This window comes from Hyperoodon ampullatus (genome assembly GCF_949752795.1).
Source record: "Hyperoodon ampullatus genome assembly, chromosome: 20".
Lineage (NCBI taxonomy): Eukaryota > Metazoa > Chordata > Mammalia > Artiodactyla > Ziphiidae > Hyperoodon > Hyperoodon ampullatus.
Window position 1 is genome coordinate 25,356,251 of NC_136933.1, and position 19,821 is coordinate 25,376,071.

Below are 19,821 nucleotides of genomic sequence, written 5' to 3' on the forward strand. Positions count from 1 at the left end.
GAGTCCTCCCCGACTCTGGAATGAGAGTCCTCAGTTTTCTCTTGATACACGTGACAACCAGGAGACCTGGTGCTGCCTGCAACTTGGCATGAAGCCCAAATTACTCCTCATAAAGTCATGATGTGACACTGTCATACAGTCCCATACTTGGTACATTTTCTCTCTCTTCTCAATCAGCAGTGGATGATTGAACACAGCATTTTCCTATTTCATTTGAAAGTTGATATTAACTGATTTTAGAGACCTGCTTAGAGTCGCTGACAGACACCTGATTCATGAGTATCTCTGAATAGCTGGCCCTTGAGCTGCTCTTGTAAAATATTAATGTTTGAAAAATGACCACTGCTTATGGAATTTAAAAAATTTTCCAGATTCAGTTAAAAAAAGAAAAAAATTACATTTCTTCTTATTGGGGTCTATTCTTGCCTTTATTGATTTGTAAAAAAGTCATCCATAGGATGCTTTATCACGTCACAGTAAAGCCATCTGGGGACCAGCATGCAGTCATCTGGGGGCATCCTTACTGTCCACCAAGAGTGGCATCCGGAGAGCTGCTCTCATTTATTCCCCGATATCTCCGTTCTCCAGGCCCTTCCAGCCGAGCCAATTACTGACGTCATCCTCCGGTTCATTTCTCTTTGCAAGTGGTGAGAGCACAGCATGAATGCTGCCCTGTGAGGATGATTATGCTATCAGCCTGCTACTCTAAAAGACGATAAAACAGGAATTTGAGAAGGAGTTGGTGGCAAAAAGGGGTGTAAAACATAAGAGCATCATACTTTTTCATATAAGTGTGTGTGCACACTTCTTAAGAGGAAAACTTAATACACACTGAGATACTGAAGGTCCAGATGCCAGACCTGTGGGGTTCACTGTGGTTTCTGGGTGCTGTGACTGTAGGTTGGTTTTTTTCATTGTACTTTTCTGATTTCCAACTGTAGGGCATTGAGCAGGTACTGCTTTCATAATAAGGAAAAATTATTATTTTAAACTTGATGAAAGTATGACAACACAAAACATGGGATGTCACTAAATTCTACTTCAAGGTGAATTTATAATCTTAAATATGTCAGGAAAGAAAAAAGGCTAAAAATCAATGATATAAGTAAGAAAGAAGCTGGAAAAACAACAGCAACTTATATCTGAGGAAAGCAGAAGGAAAGAAATAACAATCAGAGGAGCACAAAATAAAGGAAAAGAAAAGAAAACCCAACAGAGAGACAGCAACCAGCACTGACACCGTGAAGAAAGAAAACAGACGAACAGCGCAAGACTGGACGGGGCGGGCAGAGGACACATAATCGCCAGTGTGGGGTGAAGGCGTGTGTTAACACACATCCTGTAGGCGCGAAAGGACCAATAAGATGGCTCTGTGAAGCACTCTATGCAAATAAATTACATAGTTTTACGAAATGGAGAATTCTGAGAAAAGTACAACATACCAAACTGGACACATGAAGAAACGGAAAATCTTAATAGTCCTGTATCTATTAAAAGATTGAATCTTTAGTTAAAAATAATCCCACAAAAGAACTTCAGGCCTAGGTGGATTCACCTGACGTCTAAGGAACATTTAAGGAAGAAACAAACGCCCACCATACAAAACATTTCTGGAGAACAGACACAGTGACAGTGACCACACGCTTTGTGAGGACAACACAGTGCTCATTTCAATGCCTGATGAGGACGCTGAAAGACGGGAAGGCTGCAGGCCAACCCCTCTCATAAACATCAATACAAAACTTCTAAACAAAACATTAATCGTTTGATTGTACTGATATAAAGTATTCAATCAATATTAACATCAACAGATCATGAAAACGTGTAGCAAACTAGAAATGTAAGGGAAATGCGAAATGCGATAGAGGGTGAGAAAATCCTGCAGGGACACTGCACGTGAAGCCCTCACCCTGCTGCTTCCCTGTCAGAGGCCCTGGTGATGCACCAAGAGGAGGGAAAGTGTCAGACCTCACGGGGGACGCCAGCTACAGACAGCACCACTGTGAGTCCAGAAGGCCCCCAGGCCCTACAGACAGGCTGCCTGGGAGCCTGCGGACACAGAAGCAGGACGCGAGGGCGGCAAGGAGGACACCCACCCCCACGGCAACCAGGGTCGCAAGATAATGCCGGCGAGCGCCGACCCTGGCAGAGAGCACCAACTGCAGGGACCCCACCGGGAACTGGAACCGCAGCCCCAGAGCAGCAGGGAGCCTCGCTGTCCCTGGGCCTCCCCGTCACGAGGGCTCCACAGAGGCCGAGGCAGGGGCGCCCACGCTGCCCTGGGGTCAGCAGACGTGGCACCCGAGTCTCCACCTCAGCTCATGCCCCTGCGGCACTCCCAGGGCTCATGGCCCCGGAGGTGGGGGGGTCCAGCACGGCACCGTCCAGGACGCTCACCACGGGCTCGTGCAGGAGCGGTGGGCAGGAGGCAATGGCTGGGGACATCCGGCTCCCGGGGCCAGAGGTCACACGGCCACCCTGCTCTTTCCACGTCTTGTTCATGGTAACTGACAGGACTAATTACTTGATCTGAAGAAACACTCATCACTCAATGCCCTTTCGACTACGTATTTGGTGCTTGAGTCTCTCGTTTTCTCACAGATGAGGGACAGCGGTTACTGCAGGAGGACTTCACCACCCTAATCGCGTGCCAGCCGACATGGGCTCACATCTACCTCGGCAGCCGGTGCTTAGAGGCCTTTTCCCCAAAGGAGGCATCTTCGTGTCTGTTTCCTAAGTACAACATCTTGATGCGACTTAGTGTGGAGAATATCCAGTTAACTCACACAGACACGGTTCAACATTTCTTTTGAAAAACAGTAATGCATGTTAATACCTAGATATGATATGCAGGCATTACAGTCGATACAAAGATCTGTTTATTTTCCGCTTTTAACATTTCCAGCATAACCTATAGATCACCGGGCAATGGCTACACATAACTGAACATAATTTTTTTTTTAACATCTTTATGGGAGTATAATTGCTTTACAATGTTGTGTTAGTTTCTGTTGTATAACAAAGTGAATCAGCTATACATACACATATATCCCCATATCTCTTCCCTCTTGCGTCTCCCTCCCACCCTCCCTATCCCACCCCTCTAGGTGGTCACAAAGCACCAGGTTGATCTCCCTGTGCTATGCGGCTGCTTCCCACTAGCTATCTATTTTACATTTGGTAGTGTATATATGTCCATGCCACTCTCTCACCTCGTCCCAGCTTACCCTTCCCCTCCCTGTGTCCTCAAGTCCATTCTCTACGTCTGCGCCTTTATTCCTGTCCTGCCCCTAGGTTCATCAGAACCATGTTTTTTTTAGATTCCACATATATGTGTTAGCATACGGTATTTGTTTTTCTCTTTCTGACTTACTTCACTCTGTATGACAGACTCTAGGTCCATCCGCCTCACTACAAATAACTCAATTTCGTTTCTTTTTATGGCTGAGTAATAATCCATTGTATATATGTACCACATCTTCTTTATCCATTCATCTGTCGATGGACACTTAGGTTGCTTCCGTGTCCTGGCTATTGTAAGTAGTCCTGCAATGAACATTGTGGTACATGACTCTTTTTGAATTATGGTTTTCTCAGGGTATATGCCCAGGAGTGGGATTGCTGGGTCATATGGTAGTTCTATTTGTAGTTTTTTAAGGAACCTCCATACTGTTCTCCATAGTGGCTGTGTCAATTTACATTCCCACCAACAGTGCAAAAGGGTTCCCTTTTCTCCACACCCTCTCCAGCATTTATTGTTTGTAGATTTTTTGATGATGGCTATTCTGACCGGTGTGAGGTGATACCTCATTGTGGTTTTATTTGCATTTCGCTAATAACTAGTGATGTTAAGCAGCTTTTCACGTGTTTGTCGGCAATCTGTATGTCTTCTTTGGAGAAATGCCTATTTAGGTCTTCTGCCCACTTTTGGATTGGGTTGTTTGTTTTTCTGATATTGAGCTGCATGAGCTACTTGTATATTTTGGAGATTAATCCCTTGTCAGTTGCTTTTAAAAAGAATAGAATGTAGCTGTTTGGCTGGGTTACATGCAGAACTCCGAGTAATGTAACATAATTTATAAAAATATGGAAAAATGATAAACTTGACCATTTATAACAGTTTCCACCCCAAATATACCAGACCTTTTCATGATTCTTCATTCTCTGTCTAAAATTAAATCGTTCCTCTTGTTTATGAGCCAAACTTTTCTTACCAGTTCAAATCTCAAGTGCTTTATAAGACTTCGCAAGGTTAGCTTCTCCATCCGCTGCGTTCCTGTGGCGCTTGGTCTCTATCGCTAATAACACTTAGTACTGAATGACAAAGTCTGTTACTGATTTCATTCCACTCCGTAACCTCTAAGCTCTACAGCAGTAAGGGGTGTGTTATCGTCACAGTTGTTCCTCCAATGTCTGACACACAAGGTTCAAACAAATAGCTCGTTATCTCAGATCCAGCCACGGTGCAGAAAGAGACGGTGCAATCAGGGCACAGAACCCATGTGTTCTGGAAGTCAAGAGCAAAAGCTGCTTATTTATCGTTTCCACAAATATGAACCAACTGTCTTTTGGAGACTGAAGTATGGCTACACGTGGTGCGTTTAAATCTGCTGATCATCAAGAGTTACTCCTCGGTATTCATACAAACAGAAAGGACTCTCATAGTCAGGCTTTCTCTCTCCCAGTCAGATAGATTAGGGTGAACTTAGGTAGGAAGTCTGGGTCTCTTGACTTTTTACTAACAGGGAGTTCCTTGGGCTGCCAATGAGTTAATCCAAGTCTCACATGCAGCCAATGGCTTCTAAGGCCCAGGACAAAGCAGGGAGCAGGGTGTAAGGTCACCTTCACAAGGTCAGCCTCTGGACACAGAGGGGATCCATCACCCTGGCTCTACCATGACCAACTGCTACTTCACACCGGATGCTTTTGTTGCAAGTACTCTCCTGTTTGGCTCTGATTACCTTGAGATTAAGAATCTGACTGGCTGTGAAAATGCAATGGAATTTACATTCAAAATTCGCAAGATTCTTGTGCTACCTCATTATTTTAGGATACAGATGGTGTCAAATCCTAAAAGTCACTGCCAAGACTGGTGTCAAGGAGCTTACCACTTACGTTTTCTTCTAGGAGTTTTATGGTTTCAGTTCTTACATTCAGGTCTTAAATTTATTTTGAGTTCGTTTTTGTGTATGGTGTGAGACAGGGGTCTAAGTTTCATTCTTTTGCATGTGGCTGTCCAGTTTTCCCAGCACCATTTATTGAAGAGACTGTCCTCTCCCCATTGCACAGTCTTGGCTCCTTTGTTGTAAATTAATTGACCATATATGTGTGGGTTTATTTCTCGGCTCTCTATTCTGCTCCATTGGTCTATGTGTATGTTTTTATGCCAATATCACACTGTTTTGATTACTGCAGCATTGTAATATAGTTTGAGGTCAGAAAGCATGTTACCTCTAGCTTTGTTCTTCTTTCTCAAGATTGCTTTGGCTATTCAGGGTCTTTTGTGGTTCCATACAAATTTTAAGATTATTTGTTCCATTTCTGTGAGAAATTCCCTTGGAATTTTGATAGGGATTGCACTGAATCTGTAGATTGCTTTGGGTAGTATGGACATTTTAACAATATTAATTCTTCCAATCTACGAGCATGAAATATCTTTCCATTTATTTACATTTTTCATTGTCAATTTCCTTCATCAATGTCTTATAGTTTTCATGTATAGATCTTTCACCTCCATTAAATTTATTCCTACCTAGGAATTTTATTCTTTTTGATGCAATTGTAAATTGGGCTGTTTTCCTAATTTCTGATAGTTCATTGTTAGTGTAAACTGATTTTGTACCCTGCAACTTGACTGAATTCATTTGTTCATTCTAACAGGTTTTTTCTGGGGGGGGAGTCTTTAGGGTTTTTTATATATAAAACCATGTCATCTGCAAAGAGAGTCAGTTTTACTTCTTCCTTCCTGATTTAGAGGCCTTTTATTTCTTTTTCTTGCCTAATTGCTCTGGCTAGGACTTCCAATACTACGCTGAATAAAGCGCCAAGGGTGGACATCTTCATCTTAAATAATTTCCCACCTTCTTTTCTCAGTATCTCTTTATGGAATGTCTATTAGTTGAAGAAATATTAATAAGTTTTATTAGTTGAAGAAATATTAATCAATATCCAAAGAAGTATTCATAATCTGTTCTATTATTGTAATGCATTTGCTTAACAATAAGCTAAGGTGGTGTACGGGTTTACCAAGATCTAAATATTTCTCTAATCCAAGTTTCTTATGAATATGTGCCAACATTGGTTTGGAAATTAAGTAAATACTTTAAGAAAATAAATGGCAATCTGAACAAATGTGGGTTTTCTTTTTTTTTATAAAGACAGGTTAAAGAGCTGTGCAGACTCCACTGGTAAATTATTTCAAAATTAATATTCTGACCCACATAGTCCTTGGTCAATCATACATCTAAAGCTATGCTAGCTCACTCCACTGTGACTGAGAGGAATCCAGGTTATCAGGTGTGTGTGCCAATAACATGCCAAAGAAACAAAAACATGAGCATACAAAAGAGTCTAGTCTTCTAGAAACAATCTAGGCCTTTTCAGGTGCTCTAAGAATGCATGAACTCTTTTCCATGTCTAGTCTTTTATGTCACCTTGTTGACAGTGCATGGCAGACGCAGCTGGTCTAACTGAGGGTTCTCGACTCACTGAGAGAAAAGAGTGGCTCAGAATGACACCACCTCTACTGTCCCTCAGATGACCCCAAGTAACCTGTGAGAAAGGAAAGGCTTTCACACAATTACATGTCTTAAGTCTCATTTCAATAAATCACCAGGACAAGAATGAAAGCCTGCTAACTCTGAGTCTGGCTTTGCTGCGCCCTTGAGAGAGTATGATGTGTATGGAACGTGGCCCCGGTCAGAGAATCTCTGCTGAGAGCCTGCCGAGGACTCTACCTTGACTCCGGTGGCCTCTGGTGAAAACTGCACCTTATTAGTCAAACGAGCTAGAGTGCCTGCTGTGCTCTGCACCTGGGAAGCTCAGAGAAATCACGCATCAGGGTTTCTTCAGCCCAGACAGAGCCAGTGAGATCTGAAGATGGATCTGCCTTAGAACTGCGGCCTAAAGCTGTCAAAACTCGTTGAAAGGATGGTTGACTCACAACGAAGCCACATCAGAACTGTGCATTTAGCTCATGCTTCCAAAAGTTAACATGAAGTTAATAACTATTTCAACCAGAGCTTGCTATCAGAATACTAATCATAATAGCTTTCCATCAAAATGACTTGATTTTAATGACTTTGCAGCTTAATCTGAACACAAAAACCATGTCAATACAGTCAACCACTTGTGATTAGACGAGTGATTATACGAGGAGAGAGGACTGCTCCTTCTTTGCAGGCTGTTTTTATAAATAATTACGCAACTCGGTTCATCAAATATTGACTGAAGACTTAACACCAGCAGGCGCCGGTGCCTCAGGGAATTAAGAGCTGGCAGCGCTCACGTTTGCACAAGCTTCGCACAAACCCAATCTAATTGGCACAGCAAGCGTGTGGTGTGCGAGTGCAGGATTATTACCCCATCAGGTGGCCAAGGAAACTGAGGCTCAGGGAAGTAAGGAAGACAGCACCCACAGTCAACAGCGGGGCTGCAAACCCGGGGCCCTTCCCGCCCACTCTGCCACCTGCCACGTAGGAGCGCCGTCCCCCAGGGGCTGGAGGTGAGGATGCAAGAGCAAGGAAGTTACAGAGACAACCAGATACCGGATGGAAGGCAAAGGGAGGGGGCACTTGTGTGTGGTGGTGGGGGGCGGGGTCAGGGAGGCCAAGAGAGGACGTGCGGAGGGCAGGATCTGGGCGGAGGAGAGGTCCCCATGCTGGAGGGGCCGGGCAGCAGGCAGAGGCTAGAAGGAAGCCGGAGCCTTACCCGACCCGATCCTGCCCGGCTGGCTGAAGCGGGGAGCAGATCAGCAAAGGGGTGACCGCAAGCGTGGCAGGTCTCAGACGGACACAGGCGACGTGTGTGAGGTCAGCGAACGGGAGCCCCCGCACCGACCAGCACAGAGCTGGGCCCCAGCAGGACCGACTCGCAAGAACATGAATGGCAGGAGCAGACGGGAACCCCTGGGCTACTTCAGCAGGCAGGGGCAGAGGTCACAGGAGGAGACCCAGGGCGACGGGACGAGCCTGAATGAGCCCTGACAGAGGCAGAGGCACCAGGCAGAGGGGTTCCGTGTCCCAAACTCACTCCCCGCCCCGCCAGTGCCCCACTGCGCCCTCTGATGAGAGCCAGCCAGACGGGGGGTCTCGCTTCCCGTTATAAACAGCACTGGAGGGGGCAGCTATAAGCGAGAAAGGCACCGAAGAGGCGGGGCCACGGGGACCCTGAGAGTGAGACACCGCGGTGACGGTGACGCGCCGGGGAACTGCGCCACAGACCTGGGCGAAGGAACTAAAACCAAAGGCAAGTCAGATTTCGTAGGAAATCTGGAAAAGGAAGACATCTGCAGAGGAAGATCCAAAACAAGCTCCCAGCAAGGAAAAACAGGGAAACAGCCCAGACAGCAAGCCGTGGGGAGTGTGTAAGAAAGACACCCGGAAGGGCTTCCCTGGTGGCACAGTGGTTGAGAGTCCGCCTGCCAATACAGGGGACACAGGTTCGTGCCCCGGTCCGGGAAGATCCCACATGCCGTGGAGCGGCTGGGCCCGTGAGCCACGGCCGCTGAGCCTGCGCGTCCGGAGCCTGTGCTCCGCAACGGGAGAGGCCACAGCAGTAAGAGGCCCACGTACGGCAAAAAAAAAAAAAAAGACACCCGGAGCGACAGGGGCACCTCTCAGTCACTGAAACCACAGATCCAAAAACAGATGCCAGATTGCTGGCACCCAGCAAGCAATGAACATAACTGTTACAACAACTAAAGTAACGTATAACATCATAGCTATGTTATACTCAGTTATAAAAAGGCAGGTATCTTCAATACAGACATAAATCCTGGAAAAGGCACAAAGAGAGGAAGTAGTTCCGGGCGTGTGCGATTATAAAATGCTTCAGGTGTTGAGTGTCCTTTATTGCAGGGCCGCAGCCCAGGGAAGAGGAAAGCAGACGACCAGCCGGCAGCGAGGGAAGCGACCAGGCGTCTGACCAGGCTTCCCCCGTGTCCTCACAAGGAGAACAAGGACATTGGGAAGAGCTGACACACGACTCTGACAGTGCAGCGGGACCAGCCCGCAGTGCATCCCTGGACTGTGGAGCCGGTCAGTATTCTCAGATCCAGGGTGGCACCTGGGTCAGAGCACCCCGAGACGGTGCTGAGTCTCGAGCCCACAGCCCTGGAGGCCCTGGGATGGGGACGGGGACGGGAGGAAGTGACTTCAAGGAGTGAATTCTGGTCTAACTGTGCCTTCTCGGAGCGGCAGCTGAAGGAGCAAAGGGCAGAGTGTGGAGGAGGCCGGGCACCCTCACAGGTGGCGCGGGGCTGTGGCAGCGGAAGGAGAAGAAAGCCGTGCATTCCAGACTCTGCCCAGGTGTTCACTCTCTAGGGCATGGGAGCCCTCCTGGTGGTGACGTGTACCAGGGGAGCCCAGCACATGCAGGTGGGGGAACTCTGCGGAGGTGGCTCCTGAAACGCGGAGATGACCTAATTACAGAGTCTCAGCCCTCATCAAACTTGGCCGTCTGCAAGAAGTTCATAAAGTATGTTATAATAGCCAAAAAAACCCCAAACAAACAGTGATGCCATCATGAAATCCAGAGATCAATACTGGAAGAGGTCACAGAGAAATGTAAATAGTTTTATATAAGACATTAATAACGGATCGATGTACAGATTGGTAAACGTGGGAATCACTCATTCACGACTAAGAAGCTCTTCTGGAAAAAGAAAAAAGAAACCAGATGGGTCGGGTTCCTCCGACCCAGGTGCAGTCCCCCCTCCGTGGGCGCCCCGTGCCTCCTGGGATGGCCCTTCAGCCCTGTGCGGCTCTGCAATGCCCGTGTGGCCCCAGGGCAGGTGCAGATGAGGGCAGGGACCCCCAGCCGTCCTGCTGACGGGGATGGACTCTCAACGGCCTGCAGAGAGGCATGAGGAAGCCCCCACGGTGAAGGCCCATCCAGCCCACGAGCCAGCGGGGCAGCCGCTGAGGAATGCAGGTCGGGGAAGATGGGTGAGCAGGAGCCGAGAAGAGAGCCGTGGATGTGGAACGTGGTCCATCACATACAGGGCTTCTAAACCATCAAGGAAAAGTAACAGGTAACTGAAGAAAAAATGCAGGATTTAAAAAGGAAAATCTATTTTTAAAAAAGATGGATCTACACCTTGTTCTAACAAAATATATCTCAGATGGGTCAAACATTTCATATAAAAATATAAAAACAGGAGCCATACAAGGGTGCTTGTGAGTATTATTTGTCCCTCTGGGTGTCGCCATCTGTTCTGCTCATTCTACTGGGGTGATCTTTTCTTTTCTTACTGATTTGTAATATCTTGTTATATGGTAAGGAAGCTAACTTTCATCTACTGTGGAATGTGCAAATATCATCTCCTATTCTGTCCTTTGCTTCTGAACCTTGTTTATAGTGCCCTTTGCCATAAAGAAAGTTTGAATTTCTTCACAGTCAAACCTGTCATTTAGGCTCTTAGGCTTAGAAAGAATTTCCCTAACGCACAGTTTTCTCACATGAAAATGTAAGATATATGTTGTCCAACCAATCAGCTAAAATTTAAAAGATTGAAAATGTCCAGGCAATGGAAGAAAGGGAATTTCCTTAGACTGCCTTCAGGAATGAAAATTGGAACAGCTTTCTGAAAGACAGTTTGTTATTATGTCTTCAAATTTAGAAACACATGTACTCTTACGCTTAATATTTCCACTTCCAAGAGTTTATATTCAGGAGGTAATCAGACTATTGCATGTATGTACCATGTATGTACAATGACGTTCAAGTGCAAAGTGCTTATTGAGCACCAGGGAAAGTTCTATATGTCTTTCAATGCAGGGGAGGGGAGCCTAGTTATAAACAAGTTGCTTTCATAAAATAGATTTCAGCTACTTTTAAAAAATGATATAAATATATCTATATGCACTGAAATGGGAAAAAACCTCCATAATACATTAAGTGGGGAAAGTGGTTTATAATGCAGTATATATAATATGGTACAACTTTTATAAAATCTGCGCATGCATATACAACATGCACAGGGGAGAGGTTTCAAAAGATGTTTACTGAGGGTCTCAGCCTGGTGGCCTTAGGTGATGTTTTACTTCCTGTGCGTTTTCTGTAATGCTTGACTTTTCTATAGTAAGTGTTTCTATGGTCAAGAAAAACAAAATATTTTTCTTAAAAAAAAAAAAAAAAAGGTTGGAGTAACAGAGAAGAAAAGGCCCTCTTTCCTAGAGGCTGGCCTGTTTTTTAGTTTATAAAACAAACTGAGGTCCTTCTTTCTGTGTAAAATGTGTAAATGTAAAGTTTCTGTGTAGAGGTTCCAGAACTTCACCTGCTGGCAGTGGCAGGCAGGAACTCCTGCCTTTTCATTATGAAAAAAGGACCTCTGCAAAGCTGCTATGACGGCAGGATGCAAATGTCTGCAGAGGAGGGACGCACCTTTGGCTGCACGGGGTCCGGCTCCAAGGACAAGTGCCTGCTGATAAGAGATGAGACACTGAAAGTGGAAAGGGCAGGCAGAGAAGGAGGACAGCTAGCAAGAATACTTAATTAAGGAAAAGAGGAGAAGATGATGGTGTAGAAAGTGGTGGCTGTGAAAAGCAGGTTTCAAACCAGGTAAGTGCACCTGACCTGTCACTCGCCAAGATCACCTACGTTCTCAACAACGTGCATGCAAGACATGGGGCAGCGCTGCTGACGGCTCACTGCCAGAGCCAACGCTGAAATGATGAGACCATAGTCACGATTCTGTTTCTAAAGGGACGCGGGTGGCTTATTGCTCTCTGTTGAAAGGCTGAATTCTTGGTTCAGCTATTAAAGGTGAAGGGTGGAAGGAAGCCTGTGAAGATGGCCACAGAGATGCAAACGTGAAGGGCAAATTTTGTTACAAAACCGATAGACCAGGAGGCTGGCTAAGTACAGACCATTCCTACTGGAAGGGACATGAAAGCACTGAAGGTCCACAGAGGTTAAAGAGGGGACTTGCCGGAGAAGACCAGACATTCATAAGAGAAACGCAAAGAGTCATTTCAGTCACAGTTAAGACACATCAGTTATTGGAATAAGACAGTTTCACATCAAAAGAAAACCAAAGTCTTAACAGGGAAAGGCAGAACTGCACCCAGTTCTCAATGTGGATTCTCAGTCCAGTGTAAGTATGAAGAAGACACGTTTGTCAACCTGTGAGTCGTTGATGACACCAGTCCCCACATGGTGCTGTCACCAGGAGCTCACAGAGGAGCGTCCACAGGACTGTCAGTCCTATACAGGGTCCCGGACAGACCAAGCAGCGCCATGGGCAGGCGGCAGGTGTGAAGACCCTGGTGTGCCTGGGAAGGAGCCCCTGCCGACCCAGGTGGAAGCTGCCAACATCAAAATCAGAAGAGATGCCTCATATGAAATGCGAATTTCTTTGTAACTGGAGCACGTGAGACAATGCTTGGAACAACAGTGTAGATTTGCACAGCTGCAGAGCTCACAAAGGACTTTCACAGCCCTTAAAAATGTTACTCCTGGGCTTCCCTGGTGGCACAGTGGTTAAGAATCCACCTGCCGATGCAGGGGACATGGGTTCGAGCCCTGGTCCAGGAAGATCCCACATGCCGTGGAGCAACGAAGCCCGTGCGCCACAACTACTGAGCCTGCACGCATAGAGCTCGCGCACCGCAAGGAAGAGCAGCCCCCGCTTGCCGCAGCTAGAGAAAGCCTGTGTGCAGCAACGAAGACCCAATGCGGCCAAAAAGAAATTTAAAAAAAATTATGAATTCAAATTTATCCCCCCACCAAAAAAGTCACTCCTGCTCTCAGTCCATGTCAGGGGAGCTGGGGCAGAGGGGAGGTGGGCAGCCGGGCAGCCGGCGCCCTCCTTCAGCCAGGACCCAGCTCTTGTCACCGTCACCTGCAGGGGGTGAGAACCGAGGCCACCTGGAAGGGTGCCCCAGTCTCCCTGCCCAGGCACGACACCCACTGAGAGCGGTACCGGGCGGGGCGACCGGAGCAGGCCCTGAGGTGAGGAGGGGTCAGCCTTGGGTGTCACCAGACCTGCCGCCCCTCACGGGCCGAGGGAGGAGACGCAGGACTCGGTGGCCGCAGACGGGGCAGCCGACCGGGAAGCCTCTTCCTTCCCAACTTCTTGAGGAGTCACTACTGAACTGGCTTATTGGTGCTGGGCATTCAAGTGGACATCAACAGTGGACACAGTCACCTCTGGAGGTTTTCTTCTTTTCCGACTCCAGTCCTCACGCTCTCTTTGCTTACAGTGCCACCAATAAGACTGCGGAGCCCTCCCGCTCTCAGCCTTGTGGGTCTGCACGCCTCACGCCCCGCCAGTCCTGGCTCAGGCGTCCCTCTTCCTGTCCCAGCCCCCTATCGAGCCGTAACGACCCCCGACACATGCCTCCCGGCTGAGCGCGGTGGCCTCTCAAGCCTCTCTGAAGGGTCTCTCATTTTATTTTTTTATTTTTTAAAAAACTTTTTGGCAGATTGATTAAGATTGATTTCTGCGTTGGGTCTTTGTTGCTGTGCACGGGCTTTCTCTAGTTGTGGAGCGCGGCTTCTCATTGCAGTGGCTTCTCTTGTTGCGGAACACGGGCTCTATGCATGCAGGCTCAGTAGTTGTGGCTCGTGGGCTCTAGAGCGCAGGCTCAGTAGCTGTGGCGCATGGGCTTAGCTGCCCCGCGGCATGTGGGATCTTCCCAGGCCAGGGCTCGAACCTGTGTCCCCTGCATTGGCAGGCGGATTCTTAACCACTGCATCACCAGGGAAGCCCAGATCTCTCATTTTAAACAGTGTCATCAACACTTCCTTCCACTTTGTCACTTCAGACCCCTGAAGCGGCCCACCTTGTCAAATGGGTTCACAAAGGGGAAAAATATTAGAGAAACAGTTAAGAAAAGTGAGTTGAAACATTGGAGATGAGTTACAAGTGTTCAAGATAGAAAGATATCAATTTCCCAGCCAGAAGTGCATGAAGGAGTTATTCAAAGCTCTTCTGAAAGCCTGGGTCAACGTTTTCAGTGATGTTGACTTAGGGAACTGAGCTCACAGGGCCTCTTGAGAGAAAGGACCGCTTCTTAAAGCTGAGACCTGTCCCCAGCGGGGGAGAGCCATGTGGCCACCGGGAGGGCATCGAGGAGCCCAGGCCCGCCTGCTGTGGGACAGACACACATGGGGCGGGGGCAGCAGTGGGGTTCAGGTGTGAGGTCAGGGCAGAAGCTTGAGTCAGAACGGCAGAGCAAGGTGGACACGTCACCCTGTGACCTTAGGGATGGAGCTAACGTCCTGCAAGGAGACCTCAACCTCCCTTCCCAGTCCACTCTCTCCTTTGAGGGAGACGGTGGCCCACCACACCTTCCTTGACCACAGCCTCTGGGAGAAGGTCCTTGGAACCTGTGTGCTCCCGGGAACCAGAGGACAGAAAGAGGGACATGAACAGGATGGCCTGCCAAGAAGCAACTGCAGAAACGTAACCTGGGACCTGCTGGAGCCAAAGGTACAATGAAAGTCGCCAGGGATGTGCAGGTTACCATGGTAATTAGAGGGATGTGTCCTAGGCACCGACTCCCCGTCTCTCTGCTTCGCCCTGACCACTGCTCACCTGCTAGAGCGGAGCGGCACCAGGCCACCCCCATGCCTTCCTGGAGGCGGTGGCACTGGGACTTGAGGGCCAGGAAGAGTGACTACCACAGGGACGTGTGTCCAGCTGCTGAGACGCTTTCCCATCTCCTGGAAGGACGTCCCTCTAGCTCGGCAATGCATTCAGTCAAGGGCACCCAGAAGGTTCTCGGCTGGGATCCTGCCCAAAGACCCGCCCGGGAGGCATGGGCAGCAGAGCTCACTGTGGGCAACAGCCCCGGAATGAGTCCGCATTTTTTTACTGAATATACTAAGTACACAACAGAGTATGTCACCAAAATAATTTATCTTTATAAGAACATAGCTTAATTTTTGAATGAAATAATCTATTTACCCAATAATTATATTCCAAAGATTTTCAACAGAGCTTGAATAGATGACTATATTACTGCTTAGCTATCCCATTTTTGGTTTTATGGTTTCTGACGCTTTAATTAGGAAGTCAAAAAGATCAATCTACTAGAAAATCATATTTTCTTGATATTCAAGTTAAGGTTTATGGTACAGAGTTTCTTAGTTTTTACTTGTTAAAAATCAACTGGGGAAAATTTTTATCTGAAAATTCCAAATTCCTCTTAAGGAAGTTCTGAAATGATGAATTAAAAGGGGAAAAAACTACCACTTGACTTTTTTTTTTTTTGCAGTACGCGGGCCTCTCACTGTTGTGGCCTCTCCCATTGCGGAGCACAGGCTCTGGACGCACAGGCTCAGCAGCCATGGCTCACAGGCCCAGCCGCTCCGCGGCATGTGGGATCTTCCCGGACCGGGGCACGAACCTGTGTCCCCTGCATTGGCAGGCGGACTCTCAACCACTGCGCCACCAGGGAAGCCCTACCATTTGACTTTTTAAGGTAAGAATGTAACGTGCAGCCTCTGCACAGCCACCAGAGCACCTGACCCTTGATCTTCCTTCACTCACAAAACATCCAACAGCAAAAGCAAATATCATCATTCAATTTTCCACAAGAGATGCAACATAAGTTATTTCCATCATTACAAAGTTGATATACAAACTCAGAAATTTTGAAAAAACTGTAAAATCAAGAAAAAAAGTCCTACTTAACAAGAGAAGCACTTTCACATTTGGATGTATTAACGCCAGACTTCTCCTAACTTGCTAACAAATGGGGCTGCGATCACATTCCAGCCTTAAGTCTCCTCCCAGCCTGAGCTTTTCCTGCTGTGGATCTTACAGGCATCTCTGATGACTGCAGACCACACGGCAGTGAGACGCTCACCCCCGTTAAAGCTCAGATGGAGTCATGACCCTGGAAGACCCCGAAGGCTGTCAGCGGTCTTACCTCCTGCGTCTTCGCCGCTGGAGGTACTCTCGGGACTTGAGCAGCTGGGGGCCTCGGGCGGAGGAGGGACCCACCCCTCAGGAGGCAGGCCCACGGTGTAGAGCCTTCGCGCAGGCTGGACCCGAGTGTCACCACCTGCAGGAAAAGGCAGGGACAGATGCCATCAGACGTCTACTTGCCGAGCAGCTTCTCCAGCCACGTTCACTGAAGATGGGTAGCCAGAGCCGTAAATACTGATGTCAGTCAGCCAAGCATTTTGCCAGCAGAGCCACTAAGCTCTACACCCAGACAGGAACAAGGGGTGAGCTATGATTATTTAAATTCACATTAAGTTACTTATCATGTAAACTTCTGGGGTTTTATAATATGGTATAAAAACATAACTAATTCATGAATAAGAAGCAGAAAATAAAAAGACTCCACGTAACACACCCCTCGTGACCACAATACGAATCTCAACATTTTGGTGCATAACCTTCTGGACCTTTTTCCCTCTATATGCTAACAACACGTATGCACTGTGTGTGTCTGTACACACCCACACACAGACACACACACGTCTTAATGGGATCACGCTGCACATATTTTATCATTATACACGTATATATTATATGTATATATCATTCAAAAGTGAATATGATAAAATATTAAGATACATTTAAACTTACATACTCTCAAAGGCTACATGATATTCCATGTTATTGGCAAATTTAATTATAATTTAACCACTGTCCTAAATTTTGCATATGGAGGTTGATTCTAAATTTTCACTATTACAAGCAGCTGCTATGACCATCCTGGTTGTACATAACTTTGCACAACTGACCACAGGGTTCCTCTAAACAAATTCCTGGAAGTGGGCCTGCTGGTCTGCACCGTGCAAAGAGGCAGCTTCCGGTGCTGCTCCCCAGGCTCTCAACACTGGGGAGAATAGACGCTTTAATCTTCATGTTCTCATTCAAGATATGGCAAAGTAACCTTTAGCCAACACAAGTGCATATCCCAATTAGTCTTTCTCAGAAAAATGAATATTTTACTTTAAAAACAATGACAAGGACTGAGCAAAATCACTAATGCACATATAACAGAACTGTGGTTGCGAGACATTTAAATTGTAAAAGCTTTGGAATGTTTTCAAATTCTTCTGCCATCAATATACTTCACTTTTGTGAAGCTAAGGGGCACGAATGTAGTTCTTATGTTAATCTGATCCATCCGGTTGATTAACGACTGTGTTGTTACCGCCAGGATCAAGGGCAGAGCAGGGACGTGCTTCCAGGCAGACCATCCCCTGTCGTGTGACATCAACATTTGATCATTTTTCACAGAATACTTTTGGGAGCTTTTAATCAGCAAACAGAACTTGGAAACACTACTGCTCACTTAAGTATCAGGATGAATACAGGCGGCGCCGTGGACCTGAGGCAGGAAATGACTCCTGTGATGAAGGGCAAGGATGCACCTGAGGGCAGAGCTCTTCCGGACGCTCCCTTGCCGAGCACGCACTCATCCGAGGCCAAGCCTGCGGGCTGAGGAAGGCGATCTGCTGTCTGTGTCAGGGTGGCCAGGCGCAGAGCGCAGCTTCCCGGCCCGGGTTTCCCTGGTCTCTTCTGGTAGAAGGTGGCTCGTCGCTGGACGGCAGTCAGATGTGTTTCACTGCTCAGGGCTCGGGGCTCAGCAGGGCCACAGCATCCCCTGGCCCACACATCGGGCCCGCAGGGTGAGGCTTGGGGATCTGGACGAGGCATGTCAGGACCCCCTTCACGGCTGACAGAGGCCACCGTCTCCCTAGGAGCACCGGGCTGGCCGCGAGGCTTCAGAAGAGGCGACTTAATCAGCTCTCCTCTCGTTGGTCGGCTGGCTGAGATCCGAGGTTCATAATTCTCACCCTTCCTGGCTCTGGGTCTGATGTGCAGGACACCCACTTGAGCTTGATTTCATGCCTAACCTCTGACTCCCCCTGCACTGTGCCTGTCCACATGGCCTCCTGCCCACAAGCAGACACGCGCGCCCTCCGCCAGGGCACCACCATCGAGCCACCCTTGGGACGGCCGCAGCCTTCACAATCGGTGTGTTTGTGTCATGGAGCTCGGGGCACAATGCTGTTTTTTATAATTCTTCTGGGATTACCTGGCTCTTTAAAATATATACAGATATAAAGCAATAACGAAAAATAAGGGTCCAACATGGGCTCTTGGGTGACGGAAATTCACCAAAATGCATACACACGGATTGTTGTGGCCGTTTACAGATCATGCCCTCATCTTCAAGAACAAATGGAACCACCAATGCCCTTTTGAAACAAACAAACAAACAAACAGATGCACTTCTGTAAAGTGAACAAATAGTTATCAGAATCACCATGCTGTGTCCTAACTGTACAAAGAACATTTTCTCAACCTAATCCAAGGACTGACTGACAAAGGCCCCTTTCCTCATTTGGCTGCTTCTTCCAACACTGAAAAAGACTTGGGCACACCTGCAGCTCGGCTTATCGCCAAACTGTGTCCTCCACAAGCATCAAGCTTTCAAGCGAATTCTCAGATGACCTTTACAGAATGTTTCATATGACCTGCACACAACTTTTATTTGTCTATTTGATTGTGATTTCATTGTTTTGCCTTTAGCCAAGATTTCTCTTTTTCTAGCTGCAAATGAATTGTTTTTTCTTCAAAATTCCCAAGACATATTGCTTCAAAAAATATGTTGCTCTTTCAGGGTTAAAAAACACTCAAGAAATAAAGCAGAAACTAAGAAAAAAAAAAAAAACACTCAAGAAACTAGGGCTAGAGGGAACTTCAAATGACAAAGAGCATGCATGAAAAACCCACAGCTGACACTACACTCAATAGAGAAAGCATGAAAAACACACGGCTGACATCATACTCCATTGAGAAAGCCTGGCTGCTTCCCTCTAAGATTAGGAATGATTACAATTCACATTCTTGCCACTTCACTTCAACATTATACTGAAAGTACTAGACAAGGTAATTAGTCAAGAAAGAAAGGAAGTAAAAGGCATCCAGATCGGACAGGAAGAAGTAAAATATCTCTTCTCACAGATAAGATCTGGTATATAGAAAACCCTGAAAAATCCACATACACAAAAAAACTGTTAGAGCTATTAAGTTTGGCAAAGTTGTAGGATACAAGACCAACATACAAAAATCTGTATTTCCATATTTAAGATACCACTGCCTAATGCAAGGTCAAAGGATTTATTAGTATTTCCAGACACTAGCAATTAATAATCCAAAAGGAAAATAATTCCGTTTACAATAGTATCAAAAAGAATAAAATACTTTGGAATAAAATTTTTTTAAGTATAAAATTTATAATGAAAACTACAAAGCATTGTTAAAAGAAATTAAAAATGACTTAAATGGAAAGCTAGACGAAATTCATGGATTGAACAACTTAACATTGTTAAGATGGCTCTAATCCCCAGTGTTCTGCAAATTCAATGCAATTTGTATCAAAATTCCAACTTCCTTTTTTTTTCCCAGAAATGGACAAGCTGATCCTAAAATTCATATGGAATTGTGAGGGACCCCGAATAGCTAAAACAATCTTGAAAAACAACGAAGTTGGAAGACTCTTACTCTGATTTCAAAACTTATTACAAAGCTACAGTAATTAAAACAGTGTGGTACTGGCATAATGACAGATATAGAGACCAATGGAATAGAATTGAGAGCCCAGAAATAAACCCAAACATCTA

General features: G+C 46.5%; 1 protein-coding gene across 3 annotated transcripts in view; it reads right to left on the reverse strand.

The window, feature by feature from the left end:
- The window catches only part of ERICH1 (glutamate rich 1), a 50,856-nt gene that overhangs the window by 12,781 nt on the left and 18,254 nt on the right, over positions 1-19,821 (reverse strand). For all 3 annotated transcript variants that reach the window (XM_079726521.1, XM_079726522.1, XM_079726520.1), the window contains exon 3: positions 16,101-16,235. In XM_079726521.1, the coding sequence (XP_079582647.1) occupies positions 16,101-16,235 (135 nt within the window). The remainder of the gene's footprint in view (positions 1-16,100; positions 16,236-19,821) is intronic.